General features: G+C 39.4%; 1 protein-coding gene across 2 annotated transcripts in view; it reads left to right on the top strand.

Moving 5' to 3' along the window:
- The window catches only part of LOC126457904 (ATP-binding cassette sub-family C member 4-like), a 201,593-nt gene that overhangs the window by 10,668 nt on the left and 169,277 nt on the right, over positions 1–21,648 (top strand). For both annotated transcript variants that reach the window (XM_050094579.1, XM_050094580.1), the window contains exon 2: positions 21,357–21,493. In XM_050094579.1, the coding sequence (XP_049950536.1) occupies positions 21,420–21,493 (74 nt within the window). In that variant the 5' untranslated portion in view covers positions 21,357–21,419. The remainder of the gene's footprint in view (positions 1–21,356; positions 21,494–21,648) is intronic.

Below are 21,648 nucleotides of genomic sequence, written 5' to 3'. Positions count from 1 at the left end.
GATGTAATTTTCTTGCAAAGTGTAGCGAAGTAAGGATGGATTCCTTTCATCGAAAAATATCACGGATTCTCTATGATAATCTGAAAATATCTGCAGTGATATATAGAACCCTTGCCGACTGGAAAAGCATCCTTTACTCTTCCTGGGAGTTATAAGCGTAGCTATGTGAATGGTGACGGTCACTTCAAAGGAAATCTGTTTTTGTAATTTCTGTTTCAGATATACCGTTCAGCTCAAATCTTTCTAAAAATGGTTCAAATGTCTCTGAGCACCATGCGACTTAACTTCTGAGGTCATCAGTCGCCTAGAACGTAGAACAAATTAAACCTAACTAACCTAAGGACATCACACACATCCATACCCGAGGCAGGGTTCGAACCTGCGGTCGTAGCAGTCACGCGGTTCCAGACTGATGCGCCTAGAACCGCACGGCCACACAGGCCGGCAATCTTTCTAAAACTGTCTTAATGTTTGCATAAAAGTAACTGAAAACGTAATGGTATGATTTGTCCCCAAGGGCGGTGGTATAGCGGCTCTAGGCGCTCAGTCCGAAACCGCGCGACTGCTACGCTCGCAGGTTCGAATCCTGCCTCGGGCATGGATGTGTGTGGTGTCCTTAGGTTAGTTAGGTTTAAGTAGTTCTAAGTTCTAGGGGACTGATGACCACAGATGTTAAGTCCCATAGTGCTCAGAGCCATTTGAACCATTTTTGTCCCCAAGGCAGTCTTGATAATCAGGCCAAGGGAACGACACCAGGATATAACTGTTTACCGTTAATTTCAGATTAGTTACACTTTCAGGTGGCTTTCCATGGACTGCACATGATAGCAATCAAAGAGAGTTCAAAACTTGAAATAGAACGTTTCATTATCACTTAGTATATAAAAATATCTCCATCGTATTATAATCGTAAATCACCGTCAGTCACACAGAACATGTGCTCCAGCATCTTAAATCTAAAATAAAGTAAAACTGTCCTCAAACCACTGTAGTGTTTTACTGGGTCTTGATCTAACGGAACTGCTACATCTTTGCCTTCCTCGAAACCACGCTACAGTTTTTTTCTTGTTTTGTATCGTAAAATCGTCGCTAGAGATAAGTGGTAACTGAGAGAAACATCGCATTTTGAATGTTGTATCAGCATTTTCCTAATGTCTAAATTGTTGAATACACTCGCGCGCGCTGTGTGTGTGTGTGTGTGTGTGTGTGTGTGTGTGTGTGTGTGTGTGTGTGTATGTGTGTGCGTTCGTATTTGTGTATCTGTGTCACGAGCCGTTAGTTACTAACAAAGTCTTCACGCGGATCAGTAATTGTCAGACACACTTCAGTAGATGTTGTAGTAAACAAACTGTTTCTCGCGATCGTGAGGGACAGGCCAATGACGAAGTGCTTAGAGTCCATTGCAACAGATGAAGGTTTGTCAAGCATTCAATAATTATAGTGGAGAGGGAAAGTTGCAACGCGAAAATTCCTGTGAAACATGCCAGAGCCGTACTATGGGTGTAATGGAACGTTTGCAACTGCTTGCGTATAGTGGAACGTAATGCAATGCAATGCAATGTAATGAAATGAGCAGTCTATAAAGAGCCGTTGTACATTATTTGCTTCACTGTACTCAGTGCTTCAAGTAAGTAAAATAATTCAGGCAATATCTGTGTGGAAATCCTCGATAGTAATGAAGCTTTATCGCTCTAACATCCATTGTTTTCAGATCTGCCTCAAGGTCAACTTCTCCCTCACCCATTCCTCCATCTTTTTTCCGCTCCCTCTCCGTACTTCCAATCTCTTCTAGGCCAACTGGGTAATACATAAACAGCAAAAAATTAAAAAGAAAATGAGATGAAGCATTGCCCCTTTGCATGGGATACATCGACAACTTGGTTGCCAGATTTTCAGGTCCCTTACTGGCATAATTTATTATCCAATTCGTATAATTTATGGCCGTTATCACTATAATATATTGCACTGTTATTTACGACCAAATTTAGCATTCTCATAATTCGTTTAAGAATTAGTATAAATTGTTGTTGTTTTTGTTGTGGTCTTCAGTCCTGAGACTGGTTTGATGCAGCTCTCCATGCTACTCTATCCTGTGCAAGCTTTTTCATCTCCCAGTACCTACTGCAACCTACATCCTTCTGAATCTGCTTAGTGTATTCATCTCTTGGTCTCCCTCTACGATTTTTACCCTCCACGCTGCCCTCCAATACTAAATTGGTGATCCCTTGATGCCTCAGAACATGTCCTACCAACCGATCCCTTCTTCTGGTCAAGTTGTGCCACAAACTTCTCTTCTCCCCAATCCTATTCAATACTTCCTCATTAGTTATGTGATCTACCCATCTAATCTTCAGCATTCTTCTGTAGCACCACATTTCGAAAGCTTCTATTCTCTTCTTGTCCAAACTATTTATCGTCCATGTTTCACTTCCATACATGGCTACGCTCCATACGAATACTTTCAGAAATGACTTCCTGACACTTAAATCAATACTGGATGTTAACAAATTTATCTTCTTCAGAAACGCTTTCCTTACCATTGCCAGCCTACATTTTATATCCTCTCTACTTCGACCATCATCAGTTATTTTGCTCCCCAAATAGCAAAACTCCTTTACTACTTTAAGTGCCTCATTTCCTAATCTAATTCCCTCAGCATCACCCGACTTCATTAGACTACATTCCATTATCCTTGTTTTGCTTTTGTTGATGTTCATCTTATATCCTCCTTTCAAGACACTGTCCATTCCATTCAACTGCTCTTTCAAGTCCTTTGCTGTCTCTGACAGAATTACAATGTCATCGGCGAACCTCAAAGTTTTTATTTCTTCTCCATGAATTTTAATACCTACTCCGAATTTTTCTTTTGTTCCCTTTACTGCTTGCTCAATATACAGATTGAATAACATCGGGGAGAGGCTACAACCCTGTCTCACTCCCTTCCCAACCACTGCTTCCCTTTCATGTCCCTCGACTCTTATAACTGCCATCCGGTTTCTGTACAAATTGCAAATAGCCTTTCGCCCCCTGTGTTTTACCCCTGCCACCTTCAGAATTTGAAAGAGAGTATTCCAGTCAACATTGTCAAAAGCTTTCTCTAAGTCTACAAATGCTAAAAATGTAGGTTTGCCCTTCCTTAATCTAGCTTCTAAGATAAGTCGTAGGTTCAGTATTGCCTCGCGTGTTCCAACATTTCTACGGAATCCAAACTGATCTTCCCCGATGTTGGCTTCTACTAGTTTTTCCATTCGTCTGTAAAGAATTCGTGTTAGTATTTTGCAGCTGTGACTTATTAAGCTGATAGTTCGGTAATTTTCACATCTGTCAACACCTGCTTTCTTTGGGATTGGAATTATTATATTCTTCTTGAAGTCTGAGGGTATTTCGCCTGTTTCATACATCTTGCTCACCAGATGGTAGAGTTTTGTCAGGACTGGCTCTCCCACGACCATCAGTAGTTCCAATGGAATATTGTCTACTCCGGGGGCCTTGTTTCGGCTCAGGTCTTTCAGTGCTCTGTCAAACTCTTCACGCAGTAACGTATCTCCCATTTCATCTTCATCTACATCCTCTTCCATTTCCATAATATTGTCCTCAAGTACATCGCCCTTGTATAGACCCTCTATATACTCCTTCCACCTTTCTGCTTTCCCTTCTTTGCTTAGAACTGGGTTTCCATCTGAGCTCCTGATATTCATACAAGTCGTTCTCTTATCTCCAAAGGTCTCTTTAATTTTCCTGTAGGCGGTATCTATCTTACCCCTAGTGAGATAGGCCTCTACATCCTTACATTTGTCCTCTAGCCATCCCTGCTTAGCCATTTTGCACTTCCTGTCGATCTCATTTTTGAGACGTTTGTATTCCTTTTTGCCTGTTTCACTTACTGCATTCTTATATTTTCTCCTTTCATCAATTAAATTCAATATTTCTTCTGTTACCCAAGGATTTCTACTAGCCCTCGTCTTTTTACCTACTTGATCCTCTGCTGCCTTCACTACTTCATCCCTCAAAGCTACCCATTCTTCTTCTACTGTATTTATTTCCCCCATTCCTGTCAATTGCTCCCTTATGCTCTCCCTGAATCTCTGTACAACCTCTGGTTCTTTTAGTTTATCCAGGTCCCATCTCCTTAAATTCCCGCCTTTTTGCAGTTTCTTCAGTTTTAATCTACAGGTCATAACCAATAGATTGTGGTCAGAGTCCACATCTGCCCCTGGAAATGTCTTACAATTTAAAACCTGGTTCCTAAATCTCTGTCTTACCATTATATAATCTATCTGATACCTTTTAGTATCTCCAGGGTTCTTCCAGGTATACAACCTTCTTTCATGATTCTTAAACCAAGTGTTAGTTATGATTATGTTGTGCTCTGTGCAAAATTCTACCAGGCGGCTTCCTCTTTCATTTCTGTCCCCCAATCCATATTCACCTACTATGTTTCCTTCTCTCCCTTTTCCTACACTCGAATTCCAGTCACCCATGACTATTAAATTTTCGTTTCCCTTCTCTACCTGAATAATTTCTTTTATTTCATCATACATTTCTTCAATTTCTTCGTCATCTGCAGAGCTAGTTGGCATATAAACTTGTACTACTGTAGTAGGTGTGGGTTTCGTATCTATCTTGGCCACAATAATGCGTTCAAGTATAAATTATGACTCAAGTATAAATTACGACTAAAAAATGGCTGAAGGTAGCCAAGCATTGGAAATATAAAGAGTTGTATGACATCACACTTAAAAATTTAAAAAATTAAACTAAAAAGTTAAAGATACCATAATCTGTTTTTCTAGGAACGCCGGCCGGTGTGGCCGAGCGGTTCTAGGCTCTTCAGTCTGGAACCGCGCGACCGCTACGGTCTCAGGTTCGAATCCTGCCTCGGGCATGGATGTGTGTGTGTGATGTCCTTAGGTTAGTTAGGTTTAAGTAGTTCTAAGTTCTAGGGGATTAATGACCTCCGATGTTAAGTCCCATAGTGCTCAGAGCCATTTGAACCATTTCTCTAGGAACGTTTGTGATATCTGTGTAGCACGATTGTGGTAAAAACCACACTGCACACATCTCCAGTATTACACTAACTGGGGACTTTTTTTTAAACAAGCGTATTTGTGTAGGAAAGTAGCTGACATGTATGCAGCAGTATTATGTTAAATGAACAGTTTCAGACGTGACCAACAATACGTATAAAAATGACGGGAAATTCAAAAAACTCTGTACATTTGCTTGGTAACAGCCCACCTATTACTGTTATTTAAACTACTAGAGTGATAAATGTAATGTGCTGTTATTTTTGAGGCATGTAACGGCAGTTAGGAAGCGAATGTCTGCAGCAGAGACCAACTAATTCATTATTCAGTTTATTATATTTTACTGAATGGTGGCTATGACTGATTTTGATATTGTCCTTTTTAATTAGGGAAACCACATATAATCTATCAATTAGGTAGTGCACTTGCACGAATTTATTTTGGTGGAAGTAATATGGTGCCCAGAACGTAATCTCTCGATTTTTCTAACAGTAAATTTTTCCAAATGGCATTCAATGCCTCTCTTGTAGGATCTACCACAAGAGTTTGTTTAGCATCTCCGTAATGAGTGTATGTACACCGCTATGTGTATGCATTTTCTATAATTGTGTCCAGATAGTGATTTGAGTCCAAAGAGCAATACTCAAAAATCGATCTTACAACTCCTTTATAAGCCACTTATTTCGTACATGGATTATATTTTCTTAAGATCCTCTAAGCCAGGCATATTCTTTTCCATTCATTTCGTTTTTATGTACTCATTTCACTTTAGATCGCTGCAGATGGCTATTTCCATATGGTTTACGATATTTACTGTTTCCTGTAAGTTGTCATCAATAGTGTAATAGTACAATACTGGGTCTCTTCGCCTTTTTCTGCGTTATATATTACACTTACCTCAAATCAAAACCAACTCCGAGCCCCTATATCAATCATCAGTCTACTGTAGGTGAATTGCTGTCTTCTTTTCATAGACAACTACATCATCTGCAGGCAGCGTCATGGACGTTCGACATTATTCACTGGATCATTTATGGTGCTGCACCTGCTTCACATTTCAACAACTAATTAGTCATGTAACAATTTTGTCAGTAGTGGTTCAGCATCTGGTCCATGTGTATTTTTTTACCACCATAGAGTAAATAAGTTATGACAGTAGTGCAACGTGTGGTTCGTAATCAAAAAAGCTATTTGATAAATAGTAACACAGACAATTTTCATTTTGAGGCAAGATCGTTTCTTTTTCGTTTTTAGCAAATATCTGTCATCATACTTGCGTCTTACTATAAGCAATCCATGACTGTTTTGCACACATACCATTACCCAGTACCCAAAAACACCAACTTAGGTTGTAGATTTAGTGGTCTGAATGGAGTGACACTCTTATTCTAGCTTGAGACATGTATTTTATCTTCGCACACTAAAGTTGTACATATAGCAAAGCCAAAAATTATTTGGGACCTATTTATGGATTGTGTTCCATTATCAGAAATCTGCAATCGTAATTGTTTATTATGATAAGTAACCTGCTCAAATACAAGTAACATTGGTACATACTGCGGGAGAGAGTCTCTTGGGATGACAATCAGTAAAACAATGCGAAAATATGTTAGTGGCCCCCTCCCATACAGGGAGAAATAATCGCCAGAATAGGGTAAGAGAAATCAGAGCTCGCATTGAAAGACTTAGACGTTTAATATGCTCTTTGCCCATTTTTTGTCTCTGTGTGATTCGAGGCTGGAATGGTCGCAATGTAGTCTGTGAATTCTAAGGCAAGTACTTGAATGTGAACTGCAGAGTAGTTTGCTACAGTTGTTTTGCTGTAGTGCAGCGATTATGGCTTAAGTTGTCACAGTTTTATTTACTTACCTGCAGTCGAGAATAGTATCTGACATCCTAAAAAATCTATTATGCGAATAGTTAGATATCATTGCTTTGATTACATAATCACTGATTTCAACACAGAATTTGTGGATTTTTCATAGAATTTCAAACAGTTGTGGTTTTAGAAATGCTTTCTTATGATCTAAATTTGGCGAACCAGCGTAGCACCGACTTCTAACAGCCGTGTGTCCCACCCAGTGTGCATTTGTCAGAACTGCTTCATGTGGTGGGACGCCCTCTGCTGGGGGCTGGAGTACTCGGACAGTGGACGCCATTTATGGAGGAACGGATGCCATATGATGGCTCTGCATGTCGTGTCTGCTGGTGTTGCAACGGTGTACCCATCATACAAGCAATTGTATACGTTAGCGTGATTGAAGTGGGTGATCGAAATAAATCAGACAATACGTCAATAATAATAAAAACCGCTAGCCTATAGTCCCATCCCACTACACACAGTGGTGTTAACACCGTATCTAAATGTTTAAATAGAAACGACATGACATGTACACATACGATTAGGTAACCATCTTACTGACCTTATGAAAAATTCTCTGATATGCAGGTATTAACGTGCAATTTATAAATTCATGGTGGTTCTACTCATTTATCATACTAACAAGCCATATATTCTGTTCTGTTATCTGAAATGTATACAATGGAGTTATTGTAATACAACAGTATGCATGTAGAATCTGGCAACCAATTTACCGAATCTTGGAAACGATGGAATCACTACATTTCACTACCATTCGTTTGTTTAAGTGGATAAGTTGCACGTAAAATACATGGGGCTCGATTAAACAGACTCCAACACTATTATCATTTGGTAACGGTCTTGCATGTCTTATAAATAGAGGTTAAACAAACGCCAATACATGGGGAACCATTGAAATGCTTAACAAAAGCAAGGCTAAATAAAAATCTAATTACAAAGTGTCACAAAATGTGTCCTTCCCATAAAGCAATCGTTGACAGGTAGGCAAAGCATTCCTGGACAGTTTAACTTCCCTCCCCATTAAATTGAAGTTAAATTATTATGACCGAATAGAATCTGGTTACTTGAATGGAAACATTCGGGCTAGAGTAGTTGCTTCTATAATATTTTAACACAAATATCAAGAACACTCCCAGGTATTAATTTAATTGCTATTTGAATTCTCAGGTCTGTAAAGCAAAATGATTAATGGTATGTAGAAGGCAGTTACAGTTCGTAGCCATACTCTATTTGCCTCTCGACGTCGAAGCCAACACCTGAAATAAAATTTATTTCGTTCTGCGGAATTCCGGCGATCGTCGACTCTGAAAATTGTCGGAGGTACAGTCGTACGCCGCGGGGATGCCGTCTTGGGTGCTATGACATACTGACTCTGTAGCATGGAAATCAGTGTCCAAGTTGTGTATTAATTTCGATAAAAGTCCAGCAATTAATCTCTCAAAATAGAGCATAAACGACCTTGGTGCACGCTTTACTGATTTCCCAGGATACAAAGTTCCCTAAGAGTTACGACTCATCAAATAATGTCCCGAGCCACGGACAAGCGAGAAGGTAAGCGAGAAGGCCATCAAACTCCCCAGAAATGAACATATTTCGGAAGTCTTGCAACGTGCTGTTCAGAAGAGATTTCCTCCTCCTCATACTCTTACGGGTTTATGGACAGCCCAGTTCCCTCCAGCACAACTTCACATATTAGTCAAGCCTATGCCACATCGTGTTGCGGCATTTCTGAGTCTTGCGGGAGCCCTACACGATGTTAAACAGGTCTACCAGTTTCTTTGGCACCTTAGTGTATTAATTAAAGTACGCATATTTCGTATCATCTCCCTCTTACATCTAGTGTTTACGTTAATGAAACACATACAGACTAAGGAACTTTAATTACAGTTGTTATGTTACAGACGGTTTGTGTGGTAACAGACTATTCCCATGCTATTTATCCTACTGAAGCCTCAAGTCGGTAGTAGGTTGGTAGAGTATGCAAGTGGCCTCTGGCGTGCTATTAGCACATCGAAAATCATTTCTTACCAGATGGGACAGGTCTAAACGTCTTAACTATAGTAATCCACATGGAACGAATTTTTTAGTTTCTTGCTGGTCGGTGTGGCCGAGCAGTTCTAGGAACTGCAGTCTGGAACCGCGCGACCGCTACGGTCGCAGGTTCAAATCCTGCCTCGGGCATGGATGTGTGTGATGTCCTTAGGTTAGTTAGGTTGAAGTAGTTCTAAGTTCTAGGGGCTGATGACCTCAGATGTTAAGTCCCATAGTGCTCAGAGTCATTTGAACCATTTTTTTTTTAGTTTCTTAATCCTCTGGCAGACAGTTTACTTCGACAAACAGTGGTATTGCGGAGACGCACGTGTGACAGTTTTATTGGTTTCACAATAAAATGAGGACTCTTATTTTATGATAATGATCATTTCTGCCTATGTATGTCGATGTCAAACTATTATCGAATTTAGAGAAGAAAGTTGGTGGTTGAATTTGGTGAAATGATCTCGCCGCAACGAAAAACGTCTTTCTACATCTACATGTACATGGATACTCTGCAAATCAAATTCAAGTGCCTGGCAGAGAGTTCATCGAACCACCTTCACAATTCTCTATTATTCCAATATCGTATCTTTCCGTACGAGCTCAGATTTCCCTTATTTTATATTGGTGATCGTTCCTCCCTATGTGAGTCGGTGTCAACAAAATATTTTCGCATTCGGAGGAGAAAGTTGGCGATTGGAATTTCGTGAGAAGATTCCGTCACAACGAAAAACGCCTTTCTTTCAATTACGTCCATCCCAAATCCTGTATCATTTCTGTGACACTCTCTCCCATATTTCGCGATAATACAAAACGTGCTGCCTTTCTTTGAACTTTTTCGATGTACTCCGTCAGTCCTATCTGGAAAGGATCCCACACTGCACAGCAGTATTCTAAAAGACGACGGACAAGCGTAATATAGGCAGTCTACTTAGTAGGTCTGTTACATTTTCTAAGCGTCCTGCCAACAAAACGCAGTCCTTGGTTAGCCTTCTCCACAACATTTTCTATGTGTTCCTTCCAATTTAAGTTGTTCGTTATTATAATACCTAGGTATTTAGTTGAATTTACGACTTTTAGATTAGACTGATTTATCGTGTACCCGAAGTTTAACGAGTTCCTTTTAGCACTCATGTGGATGACCTCACACTTTTCGTTATTCAAGGTCAACTGCCACTTTTTGTACCATTCGTATATTTCTTCTAAATCATTTTGCAGTTTATTTTTATCTTCTCATGACTTTATTAGTCGATAAACAACCGAAGACGGCTGCTCAGATTGTCTCCCAAATCGTTTATATAGATAAGGAACAGCAAAGGGCTTATAACACTACCTTGGGGAACACCTGAAATCACTCCTGTTTTACTCGATGACTTTCCGTCAATTACTACGAACTGTGACCTCTCTGACAGGAAATCACAGATCCAGTCACATAACTGAGACGATATTCCATAAGCACGCAATTTCACTACGAGCCGCTTGTATGGTACAGTGTCAAAAGCCTTCCGGAAATCCATAAATACGAAATCGATCTGAAATCCCTTGTCAATAGCACTCAGCACTTCATGTTAATGAAGAGCTAATTATGTTTCACAAGAACGATGTTTTCTAAACCCATATTGGCTCTGAGCACTATGGGACTTAACAGCTGAGGTCATCAGTCCCATAGAACTTAGAACTATTTAAACCTAACTAACTTAAGGACGTCACACACATCCATGCCCGAGGCAGGATTCGAACCTGCGACCGTAGCGGTCGCGCGGTTCCAGACTGAAGCGCCTGGAACCGCTCGGCCACCCCGGCCGGCAAACCCATATTGACTGTGTGTCACTAGACCGTTTTCTTATAGGTAATTCATTATGTTCGAACACAATATATGTCCCAAAATCCTGCTGCATATCGACGTTGACGATATGGGCCTGTAATTTAGTGGATTACTCCTACTTCCTTTCTTGAATATTGGTGTGACCTGTGCAATTTCCCAGTTTTTGGGTACGGATCTTTCGTCGAGCGAACGGTTGTATATCATTGTTAAGTATAGAGCTAGTGCATCAGCATACTCCCAAGGAAACCTAACTGGTATACAGTCTGGACCAGAAGACTTGGTTTTATCAAGTGATTTAAATTGCTTCACTACTCCGAGGATATTTGCTTGTAGTTACTCATGTTGGCAGCTGATCTCGATTGGAATTCTGGAATATTTACTTCGTCTTCTTTTGTGAAGGCATTTAGGAAGGCTGTGTTTAGTAACTCTGCTTTGGCAGCACTGTCTTCGATAGTATCTCCATTGCTATCGTGCAGAGAAGGCATTGATTGTTTCTTGCCGCTAACATACTTCACATACGACCAGAATCTCTCTGGATTTTCTGCCAGGTTTTGAGACAAAGTTTTGTTGTGGAAACTGTTATAAACATATCGCATTGAAGTTCGCGCTAAATTTCAAGCTTCTGCAAAATACTGCCAATCTTGGGAATTTCGCATCTGCTTAAATTTGGCACGTTTGTTTCTTTGTTTCTGGAACAGTGTTCTAACCCGTTTTGTGTACCAAGGAGGATCAGCTTAGTCGTTTGTTAGTGTATTTGGTATAAATCTCTCAATTGCTGCCGATACTATTACTTTGAATCCAAACCACATCTGGTCTACACTTATATTATTTGTTTGGAATGAGTGGAGATTGTGTCTCAGGAAGATGTCAAGTGAATTTTTATCAGCTTTTTTGAATAGGTATATTTTTCGCTTATTTTTCGAGAATTTGGGGATTACAATATCAATCTTGCTACGACAGCCCTGTGTTCACTAATCCCTGAATCGGTTTTGATGCTCGTTATTAACTCAGGGTTATTTGTTGCTAAGAGGTCAAGTGTGTTTTCACAACCGTTTACTGTTCTCGTGGGCTCATGAACTAACTGCTCGAAATAATTTTCAGAGTTTCCGAAGGAAACCTAATTGGTATACAGTCTGGACCAGAAGACTTGGTTTTATTAAGTGATTTAAGTTGCTTCACTACTCCGAGGATATTTGCTTGCACGTTACTCATGTTGGCAGCTGTTCTCGATTGGAATTCTGGAATATTTACTTCGTCTTCTTTTGTGAAGGCATTTAGGAAGACTGTGCTTAGTAACTCTGCTTTGGCAGCACTGTCTTCGATAGTATCTCCATTGCTATCGTTCAGAGAAGGCATTGATTGTTTCTTGCCGCTAACATACTTCACATACGACCAGAATCTCTCTGGATTTTCTGCCAGGTTTTGAGACAAAGTTTTGTTGTGGAAACTGTTATTAGAAAATCGCATTGAAGGTCGCGCTAAATTTCGAGCTTCTGCAAAATATTGCCAATCTTGGGAATTTCGCATCTGCTTAAATTTGGCATGTTTGTTTCATTGTTTCTGGAACAGTGTTCTAACCCGTTTTGTGTACCAAGGAGGATCAGCTTCGTCGATTGTTAGTGTATTTGGTATAAATCTCTCAATTGATGCCGATACTATTACTTTGAATCCAAACCACATCTGGTCTACATTTATATTATTTGTTTGGAGTGAGTGGAGATTGTGTCTCAGGAAGATGTCAAGTGAATTTTTATCAGCTTTTTTGAATAGGTATATTTTTCGCTTCTTTTTCGAGAATTTGGGGATTACAATATCAATCTTGCTACGACAGCCCTGTGTTCACTAATCCCTGAATCGGTTTTGATGCTCGTTATTAACTCAGGGTTATTTGTTGCTAAGAGGTTAAGTGTGTTTTCACAACCGTTTACTATTCTCGTGGGCTCATGAACTAACTGCTCGAAATAATTTTCAGAGAATGCATTTAGCACAATTTCGGACGATATTTTATGCTTACCTCCGGAATTAAACATGTATTTTCGCCAATATATCGAGGGTAAATTAAGTCATCACCAACTACAATCGTATGAGTCGGGTACGCCTTTGAAATCAAACTCAAGTTTGTTTTAATGGCTGCCACTGCAGCTAGCTTATCGTATCCTTGACACTCTGTCCCGCGTTTTGAGTTAGTACTAAACGGTTTATCCTTCTTTGAGCTTTTCTGTGACTGTCGATTGTATCTGGTTATGGTCCCATACTGTACAACAATATTCCAGAAGACGACGGAGAAGCGTAGTGTTGACAGTCCCTTTAGTAGACCTGTTGCATCTTTTAGGTATGTTGTCAGTAAAGTATACTCTTTGGTTCTCCTTCCTGACAACATTATGCGATAAAGTTGTTTGACAATGTAATTCCAAAGTTTTGAGTTGGACTGACAACCTTCATAATTATGTGATTGACAGTGTAACCGAAATTTGGAGGATTCCTTTTACTACTCGTGTAGATCATTTCACACTTTTCATTACTTAGAGCCAATTGCCACTGTTTCCACCAGACAGATATGTTGCCTAATTATATTGCAATCGGTTTTAATCTTCTGTGGACCTCACTATAGTAAAAGAAAGCATTACCTGCAAATAATCTAGGAAAGCTGCTCAGAGTGCCTCCTAAATCCTATACGCATGTAGAACAGGAACAGCAGAGGGTCTGTAACACTTCCTTGGGGAACACCAGATATTACTTCTATTTTAATTGATTATTTTCCGTCAGTTACTGCAACTTGTGACCTATGCGACAGGACATCACGAATCCAGCCTCATAAGTGTCATGATACTACATATCTATGCAATTTAAAGGTCGCTTGTGGGGACACATGTCAAAAACCTCTTGGAAATCAAGAAAAACGGACTCCGTTTCAGATCTCTTATTAACAGCACTCAATACTTTCTTTGAATTGAGAGCTAGTTGCGTTTCACAAGGACAATAGCGTCTGAATTGGTGTTATGTCTCAATAGATCATTTTCTTTGAGGTAGTTTGTAATGTTCGAACAGTATACATTCCAAACTCCTACTGCAAATCTTCATCTGGGATGTGGACCTCTGATTTAGCGGATATTAGAAAAATCCGCTGAATTAGAGGTCCATATCCCAGATGAAGATTTGCAGTAGGATTTTGGAAATGAAATTATTCATTTCTTGAGTACTGGTGCGAACTGCGCAACTTTTCAGTCTTTAAGTATGGTTCATTTCTTGATCTAGAGGTTGTATATGTTTGCTACATGTGGAACTGTTATATATGCGTACTCTGAAAGGAAACCAAACATGTGACGTATAGCAATGCACAATAGTTTACATGATACTTCAGACATGAGAGACATGGAAGATAAGTAGATGGTTTGGATATTCTGTATAATTTATATTGCATTGGGGGTACACAGTAACAAATCCTATAGTACTCGTAGACTTCGTAAAATAATATAGTTACTATATGCACCCAAAGGATGTAGCTGCCTCTTTTGTTGTTTTTGTCAAAGTGGTATATCGCACGTCAACATTCTCTGTCGAGACAGATAATACCTAGATAGAGCGACTATTAATATGATGTTTTTGATTACACCATAGTCTTAACTTTTCCTAACAAAAATTGACTAGCATTAGATATGATGAGTTCAGAGTCAAAATGAGATTTGGCAGATATAAGTCAGCATACCACAAACATTTGCCGGTGTAGACAGCCTTACACAAAGAAAATATCATTTTATATCCAGAAGAGTTCTATTGTTAAGACATTCAGACCTGTACTGCACAATTCAATATCATTTGGTAACAGGTGTTTTGCACTGTGGGAATAGTAACCCTGAGACTACCTATTCACTGTCCATTGACCTAGTAACGATTTGAGTTTGAGTGTGATGTATAGCAATGGAAATATACGATTCTATTAACACATAAACCCTCCATAACATTGTAATTATAACTCGTTGTCCACAACCATTTATCTGAATCTGTTACAATATCCCATTTAGTAATATTACACTGAATTAGAGATATACTTATAAAACGTGGTACACAGAGAAAGTAATAGAAATTTGCAATAGAATATGTGGAGCTTTAATGTAAACACTAGATATAAGTGGAAGATGATATCATATATGTATACTTTAACAAATGTATGACACTAAAAAATAATCTCCATATGTGGAGCTTTAATGTAAACACTAGATATAAGAGGAAGATGATATCATATATGTATACTTTAACACATATATGACACTAAAAAATAATCTCCATATGTGGAGCTTTGATGTAAACACTAGATATAAGAGGAAGATGACATCACATATGTATACTTTAACAAATGTATGACACTAAAAAATAATCTCCATATTCCGAAAAAAATGTACAGTGCAACATGATAGCGGAAAAAGAGATATATTTTTAATACGTTTAACGTTACATTCGTGCAAGACTGTCGATTTCCACATTTATTTTATGTCACTGTATGTTGCACTGAAACAACATAGCAATGGTAAATGCACGATTTAAAAAAAATTCAGTGTCACCCTGTTTCTTTACAAAATATAGTCCTTATTGTCTTTATAAGCAAAGGAATCAATGGCAAGATTGCAAAGCTCGATAATAATAAAGCAACAGTGATTTATATTGGTTCCTGTAACTACTATGGAAAAGTTGCATAGTTCGCAACACTGATCTCTGACCTAAAACTTGACAAAGGACATGTTTTGTAATGTCAGCACACTCTGTGGATGCTCTGCTCACCAGTCAAAGATTCCTGTATGGGAGACTTACGTTTTGTAATAATTTGCAATTAGATTTGCTTATGTTAAGAGTTACCCAAGGTTCTGGAAATATTGGCTTTCATTTAGTATGTATTGATAAGATCGGATAGATGGTTGCCAAATCTCAAATATTACTGGAGTATGTAACATTAAAGTTATCCATTTTAGCAAACGAATAGTCGTTAAATATAGTGGTTCCACCGTCTTTAAAACCTGGCACACAGCTTTCCAGCTTCTAGATGTATTACTCTTATAGTGGACGCATTGCAGAACACAGGACATAATACTGCTTATTATTACGATAAAAGCCTAGCAGCATCATAAAGTTATAAATACCAGCTCTAATATTTTTTTTTTTTTTTGTTTGTCAGGAAGGCGTATATCAAGCCATCTTTATTATACCAGTTATGTGGTTACCTAATAGTAAGTGTCTAAGTGGTGTTAGCGTCACTATGTATTATAGGATGGGAGGGTAGGCTAGCGTTTTACTCAAGGATTGGGGTACCGCTTCTCCATATCGATGTTTTATTTCAATTATACGAACATCTGCAGTACACTGATGATCGTATCATTGACTGCCATGCCAGCAGGCACGTCACGCAGTCATGATGTTGCGTCTTATTGTTCCACTAGCGGCGCTCATTGTCTAACTGCTCTATCGCTGAGTGCGCCATCCTGTGCTATGAGAGTACTCACCCGAAGCAAACACAGGCATGAGATGCACACTGGATCGAACGCATAGCTATTGGAAAGCGATGCCATTTTTGGTTCGCTAAATTTTGATCTAAGTTAAGGCCTCCAGTTAGAACGCTGAATCATTGCTAAAGGCAGAATTGTTTCAAAATCTAAAAGAAAAATCTGTGAATGCTTTGTTGAAATTAGTCACTTTGCAACGAATACAATGAAATTTGTGTCAACATCGATTCATATAACAGATTCTTTAAGGATCTCTCACATTATTCTAGGTTTCATAAAAGTAAACAAAATTGTGGCAGTTGATTCTATACATCACGATGTTACAGCAAAACAACCATAGCAAACTACTCTGTGGCTCACAGCCAAGTGCCTACCGTAGGATTCATAGATCATTTCTCAACCATTCGACTCTCGAATACCACATGGGAGAAGATGAACAAAGAACATAGCAAACACCTAAATCTTTCGCATGAGCTCTGATTTTTCTAATTCTGTTATGATGACTTTTCTCCCTATGTATGAGGGAGATACAAAAATATTTTTGCATTGTTCTGTTGACTGTTATCCTATGACACTCTCTCCCCCTGTATTGACGTATGTTATTTATACACGAGGAGGTTGCTTAACATAATACCCAAGTATGACTACAAATTTATGATCGCAGATTACAATCTCAGATACACTGGTGCTTTTTAATATATATGTACAGTGATGCATTATGGCTGTCAAACTACGATGTTCCAATTTCGTACGTATGCAACATTAAATTTACTGCCTAAGTAGATGTTTCGGGGTGGTGAGTAATGGTATACATAAAAAACAGGTTCAGAGTGTTTGCCACATAAATATAGTTACAGATTTATGATTCCAAGCGGAACTAATTCGACCTTGTATTCAAATAAAAATTGTCTACATGAAATGAAAAATGAAATGAGCATATGGCATTGTTGGCCGGGAGGCTCGATCCGGGGAAGTTCATCCGCCAAGTACAAGTCTTGTTGCAGTCGACGCCAAATTTGGCGATTTGCGTGCCCGTGATGAGGATGAAATGATGATGAGGACAACACAATACCCAGTCCACGAGCGGAGAAAATCTCCCACCGGCCGCGTATCGAACCCGGGCTCGCTTGCATGGGAGGCATCACGTTACCGCCTTTTTTTCCATTTTGTTCGATGTCGTTCATTATATTTGTTCGGGGCGGACGTCCCATAACACCCATTCAAGTTCATTGTTGATTCGTTCACTCAGTTTTTTTCTTACAGAGGGCAGCTAACCCTCTGACTGGACAGGCTGAGCTACCGTGCCTGCAAGCACCGAGCAAAGCGGGCAGACATTGTCTACATTATAAATCATCGGAATACATAATATTCCGGGAAAAAAGCACACACAACGCTGGTGTCTTCACTTATTTATTCTGTAGCAGTTAAAAAACCATGGGATTTGAACTACAGTTGATAAAGTGCTTACTGTTGATGAAGTGACTGATCAGTTCTGGCTGACATGCAAAGAAGACATGGCAACACTAATGATCCAGTGGACAATGTCAGAAGTTAAGTGAAGATGATTGCAGTTGATTCTGTTGCCTATAACATGAAAGTGGCAATGAAGAAGATAGCAATGCCAGAAGACTGAGTCAAATTGCAAAGGATTGATGACTGGACCATAGAATTTAAATGATGCTTCTTCCTGTGAGATGTCCAGCAAAATTAGACACTTGAAATTATTACAAGTCCTCTAAAATATTAAGAGCATGTCACTGTGCCTCTGAGTGATGCCTGTGTAAACTCCAGAATGGTCCTACGATGCCTATGGAGTCTAAGCGACGGAGACGACGGACGAAACACTGCAGTCTGTAGACTCGGCGGTAACTGGAGAATGTTCACGACTCGGTGAACTGAAGAGAACTGTCCGCCGAAGCTCAGTGCTTCGGTATTTAACGAGGTATAGATCAATCGCTATCCATACACGTGAAGCCGATGGGCTGGCAGCCGCGGCTCCTGGTGGACCTCGGTACAGTCCCTACAGCCAACCCACACGGTTGCTGCGCTACAAGTGTTCTGAGGGCGGCTTATCGATTGTGGTGCGATACTGTCTGGAGTCGTGAGTACCGTCACCACATTCTTAGCCCTAATGTTATAATCAAGTGAAATCATTAGGTTCCAAAGATCTTTCCAAGTCTCAAATATGTAATGTATACATGTAGACTGAAGCGACGAACGAGAATTTGCACTAAATCCGGGACTCGGACCCAGGTCTCCTGCTGACTAGGCAACTGTGCTATGGCACCCCGGCGCAGTGGCTCTGCATGACTACACGTGCTCTCCTGGGAGGGAGGCCCACAAATTTTCATTTGTCACTTCCGTCCGCAGATACATGTCTAATGTTTCAGTTACGTGAGTAAAAATACTTCAATATTCTTATGTAAGAGCTTCTAATTTTTTTATATTAAAATAATTTTAGAAAAAATTTCATATCATTGGGTGTCTCAGGATTCTTGTTATTTCTTGATTTATTGTTATGCAGCGTTCACCTGAAGATATGTGGCTCTTAATGCTATAAAACGAGTAGTTATCTAAAAATAATTGCATTAATACAGCTGAAGCGGTGTATTAATACCCAAAACATAGACATCAACGATATCACCGATTCAGCAGGGATTGGTGTTAAATTATGGAATTATTCTGCATCACACAGTCTAAGGTGGCATGCGGTACCACGCATCTAATAGCATCTGTCGGGGAAAGGGAACTTTCTGTGCATTTAACAGTTACCTATTTGGTAATTCTCCAGCTCCATCTCTGTGAGACAGGGTGTCAAGGCGAAGCTACTATTTCTCCTACGTGGGAACAACAATGTGGCAGCAAGATTCACAGAATACTGTGTTAGTAACGTTTAAAATGCAGAGACAAGAAACTAGTCTCGAAATTCCATATGGCGATGTCCAAACAACTCTGCACAGACAGGCAAACACCCGAAAATCTTGTACACATGTTACCTAAAATCTCTAAGCTACAATTCTTTAACTATGGTCGAGGAAAAATATATGGCGGCCATTCCAGTAATAAACTGAATAATAAATCAGTGAGTCTCTACACAGACATTCGCTTCCTAATTTCCTTCATAAGATATCTCCATAATAACCGCACATTCTGTTTATCACAATAGTTGTATTAATAACAGTATTGAGAGGGCTGTCACCCTTTAACTGTACACAGTTTGAGATCAGATCCTTAACCTGAATTAACAGAGCTCTTCGTTAAAACTGTGTACAGTGGAAGGTTGATGGAGTAAAGAGTTTTAGTAAATTGTACAGCTGGTGTAAAAACTGCATTTATTGCACAACCAAACCCTCTTATAGGAGTTCTAATTTTTCTTAAAGTATCTCTAGATTGTGCTGCCATTTGACGGCGGGATGTGGAACGAAGTATATGCCGTTTCTGCGAGCATCTGGACATGAGCTGAGTGATGTAATCTGGACACATCTGCATGCAAGGGTTGTGAGTGTTACAAGGAGGTAGGGCCACTTGATATGGTGTGGTCACACCTGGCTGGGAACATCTCACGAGAAGATATCAGGTGTCTGTTGCAACAGACTGGCTCCTAGACACGTAGTGGTGCTCGCAGCAAGCGGTACGCGGCCGACCCACATGGCATGCATTACCTTGCAGGGTCAGGGGTGGGGCCAATGGTAGTGTCGGGTCTGTGAGGGGAAGCAAGTGGCACACTGCACTGTGATGTGTGAATCTTACTTGGGATGAACTTTGTTACACACGCTTAAGAGATTCTCCTTACTTTTTTGTGGTTTAAGTACAGACACTAGTCCATACCTCTCACAGTTCTATCTTAGTACCGGAAACTTTTCTAAATAGATAAACCATACTATCTTATTTGCATTTTTTGTTTTATTTTTGCATTTTGCGTCATTTTAAACTTGGCACATTGCTGGTTATCTCTGCATCTTGTTCTTTCAGTAAAATACTGCTATATACACGACAGAAATCTTCCTACATAAATAGACTTGGATTGTATTTAACTTCCCAGCTTTGTATAATGGTGGCGCAGTGCACAGCATTCTTTTTGACATAACACTGCTACACATGTCAGAAACATTCCTAAGTAAACAGACCATGCTATCATACACAATTTTTTTAATTTTTAAATGTGATGTCATACAACGCTTTATACATCGGACATCATGGTGACCTTCAGCCATATTTGGGTCGCATGTTATACTAACTGGGTAATAAATTATAGTGATAAGGTAATAAATTCTACACGATAGGAAAATTAATTATAGTTGGAAGGGTCCCAGAAATCTGCCTTCTTACTCCAACCAATGGAATAATGCCCCGTGTCACTTTTTTTTAATTTCCATAGATTAGCCAGTTGGCCTAGACTAGAGGGAGAGGGAGGGGCAAGGGATGGTAGGTTGGAGAGTAGCCTTCACCTAGAGCTTGTAGGAGATCTGAAATGATCTTTGGACTGGATTAGATGCACTCCTCTCTATTGGCTCATTTTTCCCTCACTCCCTAAGTAACATTTCTGGTACGCAGAATGAATAATGGTCCATGTTTTGATATTTTAATTGTATTTGCCCTTTTGTACAACTGAAACTCAGTGAAAAATACGGCGGAAACTTCCTTGAAAGTAATTTCTTACTATAAAGTTTTCAGTTTACTTCCAGAGGAAATTTAATTGTTGAATATACTATGAATTGTCACATGTACTGTGTTCTACCATAACATTTAACCAGAAACAGTACTCATAACATCGTATTACACGTTCATAAGACGACAGCCTTATCCACAAAGACACATGTTAAATTGTGGAGCACAGGCAAAAGTTGTCCTAGATTATCACTTGCGATTTCATTATCAGTGAAACCAACGAGATATGTTTACAACCGAAAGGAGCGTTCTGTAGGGCACTACGATTCAGCCTGCAGGCTCGGGAAATGTGCAATTTCTTCAAAAGAAAAGCAGCCGTTGAATCGTATCAGTTCGTCTCAATGAGACTTTTTTTTGCTCTCACTTCGTACCTTTATATATACTAATTAAAATCATATATGAATTCAAGGTTCGGAATGTTATTTCAGATCGAATGCAAGGAATCACTGCAACGTGACTGGAGTGATACGGGGTGACTGAAGACTGACGTCATGGACTCAAAAGTATACATATCCAACCCCAACCCGAAGGCTACAGCGAACCCGGTCTCAAAGCTCTTCGTGTGGTAAGCAAACTTAACGTTTTGTATACTTCTGCATAATAATGGATTAAGATACTGAAATTCTTGAATGGAGAAGTTTCTATGTTTTCCTAATGCAAATTCTTTATTTTTGCATCCAGTATTTGCTTAACTCTACCAGAAGATAGAAATATATTTGT

The sequence above is a fragment of the Schistocerca serialis genome, chromosome 2 (assembly GCF_023864345.2).
Source record: "Schistocerca serialis cubense isolate TAMUIC-IGC-003099 chromosome 2, iqSchSeri2.2, whole genome shotgun sequence".
Classification (NCBI taxonomy): domain Eukaryota; kingdom Metazoa; phylum Arthropoda; class Insecta; order Orthoptera; family Acrididae; genus Schistocerca; species Schistocerca serialis.
This window is presented reverse-complemented; position numbering and strand designations above follow the sequence as displayed.